This window comes from Mesoplodon mirus, assembly GCF_964341445.2.
Source record: "Mesoplodon mirus genome assembly, chromosome: 3".
Lineage (NCBI taxonomy): Eukaryota > Metazoa > Chordata > Mammalia > Artiodactyla > Ziphiidae > Mesoplodon > Mesoplodon mirus.
The window spans coordinates 9,526,348-9,540,492 of NC_138978.1; the positions used below are offsets into that span (position 1 = coordinate 9,526,348).

General features: G+C 39.0%; 1 protein-coding gene across 4 annotated transcripts in view; it reads left to right on the top strand.

The window, feature by feature from the left end:
- VPS13D (vacuolar protein sorting 13 homolog D) overlaps positions 1–14,145 on the top strand; it is a 246,835-nt gene that overhangs the window by 43,043 nt on the left and 189,647 nt on the right. For all 4 annotated transcript variants that reach the window (XM_082615828.1, XM_082615825.1, XM_082615826.1 and 1 more), the window contains 4 exons: positions 458–548; positions 2,344–2,470; positions 4,102–4,282; positions 9,114–9,296. In XM_082615828.1, coding sequence (XP_082471954.1) covers positions 458–548; positions 2,344–2,470; positions 4,102–4,282; positions 9,114–9,296 — 582 coding nt within the window. The remainder of the gene's footprint in view (positions 1–457; positions 549–2,343; positions 2,471–4,101; positions 4,283–9,113; positions 9,297–14,145) is intronic.

Here is a 14,145-nt window from a genome sequence, read left to right on the forward strand (position 1 = left end):
GAGTGATTACAGAATAGTGCAATGTTAGAGGTGAATGCAAAAAGGGGAAAATTGTTTTATAATGTAAAACATTTCACTAACAAAGAATAGACAAGGCCAAAAAACCCCACAAAAACCTGAAAACCAAAAATACCAAGAAACAACAACAAAAAAGAAAAAAAGACAAAAGAAAAAAAAAATTGAAGAAAACAAAAAAGAGTAGACGGGGCAGCCATAGAGAAGACACCACAGAACCTGGGTTTTAGATTGCCCAGTCGTGTTCCTTTCCTATCAGCTCTCTCCTCTTATTATGGTTTGGCTGACTAAGAAAAGCTGAAATGAAGATGGCATCAGTAAAATAAAAGCTTTATCTTCAAATTTCCCGAGACTTGCAGCATCTTTCTCGATGCTGTTTGCCTGAAAGTTGCCTTTTTTCTCCTCAGTAATATTTGCCTTGCTTTACCTCCTGTGTTCTTAGGTTCATTCACTGTCTCTCGTGCTGAATAAGACCACCAGTGAGCTTGCTAAAGCAAATGTGTCCAAATTAGTGGCACACCTGGAAATGACTGGTAAGTGGGGAAAATCAGACTTGCAAAATCCAGGAAGAGTTTGAACATCCTGCTTACAAATCTAACTGTCCTCACTGGCTAAGGTGTGGCTCAGTGGCTTGGTTGTGGGTACTAGCCTGGCCATGATTTGTGGTGGTGGTGCCCCAATACTGGTCTGTGGATCAGAATCATCTGGGTAGCTCGTTAGAAATGCACGTGTCGGCACAACTCCTTCCCCATCCCAGGAATCTGATTCTTTAGGTTGGGATGGGGTCCTGACATCTATCTGTGTTTTAAACAGACTATCTGGGTGACTATGTAATTTCTTTGTCTAAAATTAGGACATTTTTGAGAGTGAAAGGGGGCATTATTCATAATTACAGCTGGGGAACAGGCATATAACAGGGCCGTCTCTGGGAAACCAGGGCACGTGTTCAGTCTGTTGCCATGCATAGGGAGAGCCACCAATAGGGGGTGGTTTAGGGCAGGGGGATATTGTAGCAAAGCTGGCATTCTTTCTAATGGGACTCCATAGGTTGAAATTCCTAGTAGCACACAAGAGAGGAACTATATCAAGTTCTGAATCAGAGGGATCTACAGTGTGCATAAAATACCACTCCTTTTTTAAGCAACTGGTAATGAAATAAGGAAGATTACAAAGCTCCAGTGTTGATTCTGTAGTAAAATAAGAATGTCTTTTGGGGACGGGATGAACTAAAATTGAGGTTTCATGCCTGGTATAAATTAATTTATAAAAGGTTCCTAGAAGAGATGGGTCTTTAGAATTGGGAGAAGCTTGTGTATTTTTGTTCGAGGACATTAGGGGTCAAAAATAAGTATGTGTCTTCAGTTCATTGGGCGCAGAACTAGCCTGACAAATATATACACCTCAGTCATTGTTCTGTAATGCTAATTATGATGATAAAGTTTGTTTCACAGAAGGAGCAGTTCAGAATATTCCTTTTCAGTATCCACACCATGTTAAGAATGATTCATATGGGTTTGTGCCCCAGGTGTACATTTCAACATTTCTTCTTTCTTTTACCCACCTTCCAGGGGCTTTACTTGTGTAATGTCAGAGTAGTTTCAAATCTGTGTCTCCAGTGTCTGTTTCATTAATTTTGCCTTTTAATTAAATCACACTAAAACCCATTTTTTAATGCTCGATTAACATATCTCTGACACTTCCTCCTTTATTCTTTTTTTTTTTTTTTTTTTTTTGTGGTACGTGGGCCTCTCACTGTTGTGGCCTCTCCCATTGCGGAGCACAGGCTCCAGACGCGCAGGCTCAGTGGCCATGGCTCATGGGCCCAGCCGCTCCGCAGCATGTGGGATCTTCCCGGACTGGGGCACGAACCCACGTCCCCTGCATTGGCAGGCGGACTCTCAACCACTGCGCCACCAGGGAAGCCCCTCCTTTATTCTTTTGTCCGTAGTACAAAATAGACCTTATGATATTTCACTAATTCTAATTAGTGGTCTGATCTTGGAAGAGATCACATTTTAATCTGTATTTGTAAATGTTTTATCCTTTAAATTGTGTATGCATTTAATTTTTTTCCCCTTGTAAGTGTTAAAGTGTGATGCTGCAGTATTATTTCAGTCCCTTTGGACTTCTACATTGAGACTATTTGCAATAGTACATAAAATATTTTTCTGGGTGTATAGGAATATGAAAATTTTCTTTTGACATTTTGTTTTATTAAATGGTGTAAAGTCTGAAGCATGTGTGTATCAATTTTTGTTTCAGGCAAATTTAAGGTGTGTGACAGAAAAAAGATACATAAGAATGTGTTCTAATTTTTAACATTCCTAGAAGGAGACCTGGCCTTACAGGGAAGCATTGGGAGCCTGTCTCTGAGTGACCTTACATCCCATGGAGAGTTCTATAGAGAACGGTTCACTACAAGTGGGGAAGAAGCACTCATCTTTCAGACTTTCAAGTAAAAATACCGATCTTTTCTCACTTAACATTTTGTCATAATTGCTTGTTGTTTCAAATTCTTGTCAGCTAAACAATGAAGAAAAGTTTTAAAAAATCGTAACATCTTACATAAAATTGATTTGATCTAGTTATGGGGAATCTTGATTTATATTAAAATGGATCTGCATTGAAGTGGACTACTCAGGCTTAATAAATAAATGGGGTATGATTGAAATAATTGTGATTATTATTACAGTCTGGTTTCACACCAACTTGTTATGTGACTTTGAGCAAGTCACTTAATCTCCATGCATCAGTTTTTCTATTGAAATATTGAGGGGACTATGTTGGATCAGTTTCCATCTAGCTCTGAATGTTCTGGAATGATATCAGCCTGAGAAAGTTGTTGAAGATACGGGTTTTAAATTACTTTACGCATTTTTCCCAGTACAAACACAATCTATATTGAATTTTAGAACTTAGAAGGCATTTTTAGCCTATGTAGTTATTAAAGAATGGTTTTCTCAGAAAGCAGAAAGATTAAAAGGCTGGTTTTTCAACCTCTCAGGGAGCTGTTAGAAAATATAGGTATCCAGCTCTGCCCCCAAATATTCTGGTCTGTGGTAGTATTCCTTTTTTTTTAAACTTGCCAAAGTGATTTAAAAAATTTTTTTGGCCACGCCGCACAGCATGTGGGATCTTAATTCCCTGACCAGGGATCAAACCCGCTCCCCCTGCGTTGGAAGCACGGAGTCTTAACCACTGGACCACCAGGGAAGTCCTGCCAGAGTGATTTCATTGTTCAACCAGAGTTGAGAAAAATGGTCCCTAAAGATGTCTGAGAACTTTTTCTTACCTTTCCAGAGGAAGTATATCATACTGTTCTGAAAATTTAGATTGATTTGTTTGCACTGTTATCTACCACAGTGGCATGGTCTCTAATAAATGAGATAATTAATGTAAAGCTCTTAACTCTCTGCCTGACACAAAATAGGTGCTCACCTAATACGAGTTCGTTTCCCCAGTGACGGTGTCCTATATAATTATTGTTATGGCATCATGTTCCATTAAATTTAAAACCATTTGTAAAAGTTTTCTAATTTATCTGTGAATGTAGATGCTAAAACTCTTTAGCTTGCATTTCACTGAAGTAAAAAGAAGACTTCTTTCAGCTTCCAGAAGACAGATTGCCCCAGAAACTTTGGTTCTGTTGCCTAATTTTCTTTACCAATTGTTCTGTGGTCTTATTTTTATTACCTTTCAAGCCCATATTGTCACAGTCTTTGCTAGAAGAGTGAGCAGGAATAGTCACTTTTCCTTAAAGGCAGGGAAAAAGAGCCTCAGGGGAAAGGTCTGAACCACAGGTGGCTTCTGAGTGAGTTCTGGAGTCATGAGCGGGTTCAGCGCCCGGAGCTGTCCCCCTGTTCGTAGCCCTGGCCATCACGCCAGGCTTTTGTTTAACATGCTCAACACATGGCGGGAGCTTAGAAAGGAAGTAATTATTGGAGTTTGCTTTCTGAAACTTGACTGGTGGATTTCCGTTTTAATAAAGTTGTTTTCTAGAGAAACCCCTAAGTCAGCCCAAGTTTTCTTCAAATACTAATTTGCATCTTGCTGCTGTCTGACTCACATTTTTGCCCTTCCTCCTAGATACGGCCGGCCCGACCCGCTGCTCCGGAGGGAGTACGACATTCGAGTGAGCCTCCAGATGGCCTCCGTGCAGTATGTGCACACCCAACGCTTCCAGGCGGAGGTGGTGGCCTTCGTCCAGCACTTCACTCAGCTGCAGGACGTGTTAGGGCGCCAGCGAGCTGCTATTGAGGGGCAGACGGTAGGTAGTGTCACTGATCCACGATGCTTTTCCAGTGTGACTGATCAGTAGAACTTTTAAATCTCTAGAGGTAAATCTGGAAAATTTCACTGAAAAAGGTGAAGGTAATTAGGTAATCTTAAGCTTACTACTGTCTTCCAGGCAGCTGATTATCTACAGAAATCTTACTGTAATCGGAGAGCTTATATTCCTTATTCATCATATCGTGTTTTAACTTCCTTTAAAGTTTAGCTTTAGCTTGCTCTAAAAAAGATAAACAAAGTTTATGGATAACACTTACGACTTCAGGTCCCTTTTAGAACTTCAGTGGGGTTACTTCTCCTGGAAAGTGGTCCCAAAGAACGTATCTATTATATTATAGAAAGAGGATTTTTTTCAAATATAGTTCTCCAACTTCTTAGTTCAGGGCTCCCTTTTTTTTTTTTTTTTTTTTTTTTTTTTTCTTTTTGCGGTACGCGGGCCTCTCACTGTTGTGGCCTCTCCCGTTGCGGAGCACAGGCTCCGGATGCGCAGGCCCAGCGGCCATGGCTCACGGGCCCAGCCGCTCCGCGGCATATGGGATCCTCCCAGACCGGGGCACGAACCCGTATCCCCTGCATCGGCAGGCGGACTCTCAACCACTGCGCCACCAGGGAGGCCCCATGGCTCCCTTTAATGTCTTGGAATTTTTTCCGTGACACATCCTAGGCCAAAAGAAACACCTAATGGTCTTTCCATTTCCAAAGTAATGAAGTCTAAACAACTTAATAAGTATATATGTCCAACAGCTTAGTAGCTGTTAGAAAAAAAAACACGTAAGTGAAAAATGAGATTTTTATTTCATTTTTAAATAACCGTAATTCCTTCCTAGTAGGATGTATGTGCCTCTTGGGCACTGAACAGTTTCTCACACTTGGAATCAGGTTGAACATCACAGCCCTCATTTCCTTTTCCACATTTATCTTCTCATGGTACTTGCTTTTTATAGCAGCAACTGCTTAAGACCCAGCTTTGCAAAGGTGTGACATCATTGAAAGGAATGTAGCATGATCTAACATTGAGTGTAAACCATCTCAAGTTAGTAGTTTGTGCAGTGTCTAACAGACGATGTGTTTCCCTCAAAGATTTAAAATGTCCTGGCACTGCACCTGTGAGTGTGAGGCAGCCTCCTGTGGTGTCTTGGCACACAGGTTGGGAACCACAGAAAACAATTACAATGTAGTTCTTTGTAAAACTTGTTATTTATTTATTTTTAAGCTTTATTAGGTAAAAGATTAAAATTTAAGTCTTTACAGTGGCAACACTTAAAAATTTTATGTTTTAGTTTCAATTAAAATTTTTTGAATATGTTGTATATTGTTTTAGTACAGAATCAAAGTAAAAAAGGACACTTGGAGAAAAGTCTCCTTCTCAATTACGTTTCCTCAGCCACCCAATTTCTGTCCTCGGCAACAACCAATGTTACTGGTTTCCTGTGTATGTTATAGAGAAGGTATTTGTTTTTAAATATAAAAGTACAGTCAAATTATAGGGAATCTGGAAAAAATAACAGTTTTCTAGCACCATAGGTATGTTTTATGTTCATCTTTTTTCCCTATACATGTTTCCATGGTTATAATTACGGAGTATGTAACCTTTTTTTCTCTCTTTAGAAACTTAAAAAAAAAAATTTAGTATTTGATACATATAAAGAATATCTGTAGCATATATATAAATTACAAAGTGTGATAATAGAAGGAACATCTATGAACCCACCACCAAAATAAAAATTAAAACATTACTAAGACTTGCATGTGGTCCTTGCCTGTCTCATTCTTTTAATGCCTCAGGTAACCCCTCTCCTGATTTTTGGGTCGACTAGTCCCTTTAAAATTAAAAGAAAACTTTGTATACAGTATCTTTTGTTTTGCTTGTTTGACCTTTATAAAAAGGGCATTAAATTTGCTTGTGTCCGTTTGCTAATTGTCTCCTAGCCCTAATTCCTGCATCCTGGTAGCCACTGGCCAACTTGCTATTACAACAGAATACAGCCATGTTCATTCGTTTCCTTATTGTCTGTGGATGCTTTTATAGTTTTCTTGATTTGCTCCAGTATCTTATGGATTTTGTATCTATGCCCCTGAGGGATATTAGTTTGTTGTTTTCTTTTCTTAAAAAGGAAAGAATGCCTTTTTTCTGGTTTTGGTAACTGGTCAGTGCTGTCCTTGTAGTATGAATTGGGAAGTGTTCCCTATTCTATTTTCAGAATAGTTTGTGTAGAATTGACATTATTTCTTCCTTTATATATTCTGGATATAAGACTTTTGATATATGTATTACAGGTATTTTCTCCTAGTCTATAGGTTTTTTTCCCATTTTCTTTTTTTTTTAATTTTTGGCTGCGCTGGGTCTTAGTTGTAGCACGCAGGATCTTCGTTGTGGCATGCAGGATCTTTGTTTTAGTTGTGGCATGTGGGCGTCTTAGTTGCAGCATGCGGACTTCTTAGTTGCAACATGTGAACTCTTAATTACGGCATGCATGCGGGATCTAGTTCCGCGGCCAGGGGTCGAACCCAGGCCCTGTGCATTGGGAGCATGGAGCCTTACCCACTGGACCTTTTCCCATTTTCTTAATACTATTTTTTGAAAAGCAGGAGTCTTTCATTTTTTTTTAATTTCTCTTTTTTAATTAATTTATTTATTTTTTGGCCGCATTGGGTCTTTGTTGCTGTGCACAGGCTTTCTCTAGCTGCGGCGAATGGGGGCTACGCTTTGTTGCGGTGCATGGGCTTCTCATTGCAGTGGCTTCTCTTGTTGCAGAGCATGGGCTCTAGGCACACGGGCTTCAGTAGTTGTGGCATGCAGGCTTCAGTAGTTGTGGCTCACGGGCTCTAGAGCACAGGCTCAGTAGTTGCGGTGCACGGGTTTAGTTGCTCCGCGGCATGTGGGATCTTCCCGGAGCAGGGCTCGAACCCATGTTCCCTTCATTGGCAGGCGGATTCTTAACCACTGCACCACCAGGGAAGTCCCAGAAGTCTTTCATTTTGATGAAGTCCAATTTTTTTCTTTTAGGTTAGTGCTCTGTGTTTTGTGAAAGAACTCTGCTTACCACTAGGTGGCAAAAAATTTCTCCTATTTCCTCTTTTAGAAGTGTTATAATTTTAGACCTCTTCCATTTTGAGTTAATTTTTGTGTATATTGTGAAGTAAGGGTTGAGATTTTTTTCCCATATACGTATTCAGACTATTCTTTTCCCATTGAATTACCTTGACACTTCTGTTGAGAATGTATGCGTGTATTTCTTTATTCTCTATTCGGTTCCACTGATTTATATTTAATTGTTTACCACCCTGTCTTGATTGCTCTTGCTTTATGATATGTCTTGAAATCAGATGGTGTAAGTCCTCCAACTTCTGTTTCAAAGATGTGTTGGCTATTATAGGTCCTTTGTTTTTCTCCATAAATTTTAGAATCAGGTTGTCTGTTTCTACAATAAAGTCAGCTAGGATTTGATTGGGATTGCCTTGAATCCATGTATCTGGAGAATTGACGTCTTAACAATATTGAGTCTTCGGATCCTTGAGTATGGTATATCCCTCCATTTAATTAGATCTTCAGTTTCTCTCAGCAGTGTTTCATAGTTTTGGGTATACCGTTCTTACACATCTTTTGTTAAGTTTATCCCTAGGTGTTTCACAATTCTGATGCTATTGTAAATTGTATCAATTAAAAATTTCAATGTACACTTGTTTATTGAAAGTTTAAGAAATATAATTGACTCATATACTGACATGTTGACCTCATATCCTACAATCTTGCTGAACTTACTTATTGTAGTTCCTTTAGATTCTTTAGGGTTTTCTACATAGATTATTATGTTGTCTGTGAATAAGAGAGTTTTCTTTTTTCCTTTCCAACCTGTATACCTTTTTGTGTGGACTAGGACTTCCACTACAATGTTGAATAGAAGTGGTGTGAGTGGGTATCCATGCTTTGTTCCTTATCTTAGAGGGGAAACATTGCCTTTCACAGATGTTACATATATGATGTTAGCTCTAGATAGCTTGCATGTGTTTTTAAGTTATCTGTCTACTTCATCTGAATTGTCAGTTTGTTGGCATGAACTTGTTCATAGGTTCCCACATCTTTTTAATATTTTTAAGTTCTCTAGCAATGTCCCTGACTCTTCCCTGATAGGGGTGATTTTTGTTTCCTTTCTTTTTTCTTGATTAATATAGGTAGAGTTTTATACTTTCAATCAACTTATGGAGGCCTGTGTTAGGCCCATGCATACTGTTAACAAGCATGCCGTGTGCACTTGAAAAGAATGTAAAATGGTTGTTGGGTAGAGTGTTCTAGAAATATTTAATTGATTTTTCTCTGTTGTTTATCTGTTTTCTAAATAACTGGTTTCTGCTCTTTATTACTGTCTTCCTTCTCCTTAGGTTTATTTTGCTTTTCTACCTTCTTAAGCTGGAAGCTTTATTGATTTTAAATCTTTAATATAGAATAAATATTTAATGCTAAACATTTTTCTTTAAGTACCTTTCTAAGTGCATTCCATGAATTTTAATGTGCTGTGTTTTCTTTATCAGTAAGGTCAAAATACTTTTTTAATTTCTCTTGTGATTTCTTCTGTGACACATGGGTTATTTAGAAGTGTATAGTCTAATTTCCAGATATTTGGGGATTTTCCATTATCTTCTTGTTACTGATTTCTAATTTAACTCTTTGGTGTTCATAGAATATATTCTGTGTGATTTTAATTGTTTTAGATTTAGAAATTCATGAAACTTTTGGAAACTTGAGGTTATTTGATTATAAAATTAGGGAATTAATTGAACCTCTAATCCAATTTTCCTTCTTCTTTCAGGTGAGAGATCAAGCCCAGCGTTGTTCACGGGTTCTCCTGGATATTGAGGCTGGTGCTCCTGTTCTGCTTATCCCAGAAAGTTCCAGATCAAATAATCTGATTGTAGCGAATTTGGGGAAGTTGAAAGTCAAGAACAAGTTTCTCTTTGCTGGTATTCCTGGGACCTTTACCTTACAAGATAAGGTGAGCAGTCAGCATCCATCCTCTTCTCAGTTCACCTGGCATTGGAATGCCAATCGAAAAATTCAGATGCTGCCATAAGAAGATTCCTAACCACTGTTACTTTTGTAGTATATGTGGCTTGAAGAATATTTTTTTGGACATTTAATTAACATTTCAATTAACCTTTCATAGAGGTAGTGTAAATTACAACTTTTACTAACTGTATGTAGTAACTTATTTTAGCAAACAAATCAACAGAACCATCTTTATAATGCTTTCCTCATAGACTGAACTTATAGTAATCAACTTTTTATACTATGTGGCTTTTCTCAGAAGACATGATTTGGCCCAAGGCTTATCTGAAGCCATTTAAAAATACCTTAATAATTAAATCGTACGGAGTATACTGCTTTACAGTTTAAAAGTACGTTAGCACTTATTTCTTATAACATGTTTGGAGGTAATTGGGATGAGGATTGGTGCTTTCGTTGTACATTTGGGAAAGCTAGGACTCATTGAGATACATGATGAAAATGGGAAACCCTAGTAAATCACAGACTTAGCACTGATAGGACCTTGGAGGTGGTCCCACCCATTTTTGCAGTTGAGGAGACGAGTAACTTGCTGGAATTAGAGACTGTCTTATGTTCTAGGTGTGTGTGTGTGTGTATGTGTGTTTTAATATTTATTTATTTATTTTGGCTGCACTGGGTTTTAGTTGTGGCACGTGGGATCTTCGTTGTGGCATGTAGGATCTTTAGTTGCAGCATGCGGACTTCTTAGTTGCGGCATGAGGACTCTAGTTGTGGCATGCATGCAGGATCTAGTTCCCTGACCAGGGATTCAAATCTGGGCCCCTTGCAGTGGGAGCACGGAGTCTTACCCACTGGACCACCAGGGAAGTCCCTGTAGATGTGTTGTTTTTTTTTTTTTGCGGTACGCGGGCCTCTCACTGTTGTGGTCTCTCCCGTTGCGGAGCACAGGCTCCGGATGTGCAGGCTCAGCGGCCATGGCTCACGGGCCCAGCCGCTCCGCGGCACGTGGGATCTTCCTGGACTGGGGCACGAAGTCGTGTCCCCTGCATCAGCAGGCGGACTCTCAACCACTGCGCCACCAGGGAAGCCCAGGATCCGTGCTTTTAACAAATATATTTCATTACCACAGGAATTGAAATACTGGTTTGGCTGATGAAACTTGATTGGAGTATGGGACCAAGATCAAGCCATCATTACTTGCTCACTTCTCAATCTGAGGTGGTATTTTGATGGACTGAGTAGGCACTAGCAAGCTTTATGAATAAACACCTAGTTTTCACCTGCAGGCTGCAGAGACCCACAGGATTAGAGACAACCACTCAGTAGAAAAAACATGGGCAAGTAGTATTTGCTGTTCACCATCCCCATTAAACACGTGGATCGATATGCATCCCTTGTGAAGGGGCCGAGGAGTCAGAAGTGTTTCTTCTAATACTGCCCCCTTCGGGGGAGTGGATGAGGCCCTTCATGGAAACGAGATTCAGCTGCTTTTCTCACATTGATCAGACCCGAAACAGCCAAAACACTAATAATGATAATGATAATAAAGAAAATAAATAAACCAGAAAAAAAGAAATTGAGACTTAGATAGGTTAAATGATTTCTTTTGGATTAAACATCTAGTGAGGAGTACAGTGTGGACCTTCGACTTTGGTGTGTCTGCTTTCAATACTCCACGCTCTTAACCACGGTATGATTGTACCTCCCAGTATTAGGATGAGGTTTATGTAGGGGAAAATAAACTGGCAAAGGCTATTGCTGTCTTACTGGTCCTTTGCCAAATAGCTGTAGCGCTTCTGAATTTTCTAAAGGATGTGGCAGTGAGTTCATTAAAATAACTTAGATGGAAGAACTCCAGAGTTTATTACCAGAAAAGATACAAATTTGAACAGAAAAGGTCCAGTTCGCCTCTCTAGGTGTAGGAAGAAAAGAAAACGGAAGAGAGTGACTAGGCTGCTAGTCTTGCCAGGCCTTTGCCAAGGAGCTCGACTCGGGTCAGAAAGTAATAGGAAGACTGTATTTGTTGGTAATGCCTAAACTCAGATAATGTTATTATTTTCAAATTACTATGTCTGTAGTTTTCTTCATTTGTTTCACTTTTCACTTAGCCATTTATTCACTACTTCTAACCTAAACACCCTGAACCAAAAATATTTGATTCTTTGAGTGGGAATGGGTGGAGTGAGGAGGAGAGTGAAGACGAGCCAGTGAGAACCACAGGAACCGTGTTCATGTGTCATAAACCGGAGCTCAGGACCCAGAGTGGGGGTGTTTGAGTGATGGTTAGAGGGCAGGTTGTCCTTATATCACCTCACTACAGCCGCTTAGACGAACCAGATTTAGTGATCAGAGCACATGGTGAAACCAGAACAGCAGTGATTAGCAACGCAGAAGGAAGAGCATCACCAGGTTTGCTCATCTTCACGCCCCATCTTCAGACAGCTGATGGCTGAGAACGTGCTTGTTCACCTGGTGGTCAGAAGCCCTCCCGTTGGAACAATAGGCCTTCCTGCCAGAGTGAGAAACAGGCTTCCACGTAACGTATTTTTTTTAAGACAGTAAAAATAAAACAAATCACCATTGGCCTTTCACAGTAGGCCTAGTAGAGAACTAGTAACCTTGGTCTTAATGAAAATCTCTTTTCATATTTGAGTGATAAGCATTTTGCTGTTTACTGACTTAAGTCTTAAAATAAAAGAAAGATCCATTTATAAAGAAAGATTTGTAACTGCTTCTAAAATTTGTTACTTTTCCTTACTGCGAGGTGTTTATAATTAACATGACTAGATATGGAACAAATGTGTCAGAGCTGGTGTTGACACGTGAATGTTGTTCCCGCTGACACCTCAGGGTACTGCCTCGCTGTTCCAACTCTGCTGCCCTTACTGCCCAAGGGAGAGCTGAATTCTTCCTGGGAACTGTCTTTTCAGCCTTTAGTTAGTTCTTTGGAATATATTTGTTTGTGGTAAATCTTTGTTTTGAGGCCCAAATCTTTAGGAAGAGATCAGTTAGAGCCAGAATGGGTGATCAGGTTCAATAATACCATGTTCGTTTCTCTCCCCTTCCTGAAAAGATAAGGACTTACTTTCTCTGTCAGATATATCTATATAGGAGCTTAATGAGCTGAGTCTGAATTTAGCTTCTAAAGAAGAATTGCCAAAATATTTCAAGAAATTTTTACAGAATGGTTTCTATTTTGTTAAGTATGCCAAATAATAGCACGTAGTTTGTAGCATTTTAATGAAAAAATTTCCCTGTATTTGTTTTTGAGGATTTGATTTTCAGTGGCACTGCATACAAGGATCGCCTTTTCTTCAAGGTATAATATGGTTTTTTGCCTCCTGGTTATTTGAAAAAACCTTATGGGATTCAGCAGTCAATTCACATTCATACGCTTAAAAAAGAAAATTTTAAAAAACAATTCTTTAAAATATTTCATTACTTGGGAAAGCCTGCTTATCACTTTTCCCTCTGTTTTGGCAAATCACTTCCCTCTTGTGTAGAGAAGCCCTTGTTAAGGATCATTAAAAGCAATTTCTTTTTTTTTCTTTTTAAAGCCCTAGATAGTACTTTCTTGATGACCTTATTTTATTTCCTTAAATCCTAGAAAAACTTTATCTTGTTACATACCAGTGGTGGTTCTGTAGAATTCCATAAGGGCTGCTTGGGGTGTGTCACTTGTTAAAGTATTTGTAATCAGATAAACTTATCTGTGAAACTTACCTCTCCACATGTATAGTCAAGTTCCACTGATCTAGGCCTGTGTGAAGTGAGTAGTGACTTTCTTCTCCAAAAATCGCTTTACATTTGCCCTTTAATGCATTTGCACGTGTGAGGTTTGTCTAGTATGCATTCCAGTGGTTAAAGGACAGGAAATAGTCCTGAAATCAAAGCTTGCAGAGGGGTTATTTGCCTTTGAATTCTATGACTCCCGTGTGTTTGGAATTGTTTTACATAAATCCATGTCTTAAATGAGCGCAGGTTTGAATTTTTTACATATGTTTTTCCTTTCATTTTTCTCAATCATAGATTGTGCTTAAACCATGATTTCTAAGTCTTTCAAAAGCTTTGAGTTAATCTCCTCAAGCCACTGATTTATTTAAACCCACTCAGAGAGGATGGAGAGATGAATCAAATGAAAGAGCAACAAATACTCTCTAGAGTTTAAATAAACTAAGCAAGAGGGAAGGTTTTTAATGTCAAAATGCTTAAATAGTGGCGTTTACCTAGCAATTTGCCTTGCAAAAGCGAATTGCAAAAAATAAGAACTTTCACTGTTACTTGTAATTACTACTCAAGATAACTGTGAAGGCAAACAGTATTACCTCGTTTTCAAATGCTGAGAGGAATACACATATAAAGCAGTACTGGAAGGAAAACAGTTCTTCCCCTCCTTCCAGCTTGTTGGTGAGAGGGGAGAGATGAGAACAAACCAACCCTGCAGAAGCCATTTGGATATGTAGCTCTGAGGCTTGGGGGAAGGAACCATGGGAAGTTTAAACGTCAATTATTGAACCATTCTGGTGAAAAAGATTTACCCCGTTAGCAATTAACTGAAGGTACTAAGTATGTAAGAAAAGCGTATATTATTTTCAGTAGAATTACAGAATTAATTTTCCTCTGTATTTGCCCTTAATTTTTATGCCCTTGAACAGAAACATAATACGAATGGCTTACCTATATTTTCCATTTTGTTTTCATTTGCAGCTACTTAGAGAGATGAGAAATGTAAACACAGGAGGGGAGACTTCTGGAAAGTACAAACACATTACAATGGCTTTATTCCCTATTGCTGTTAGATGCATTTTCTTAGAACAATAAGCACCTCCCCTCCA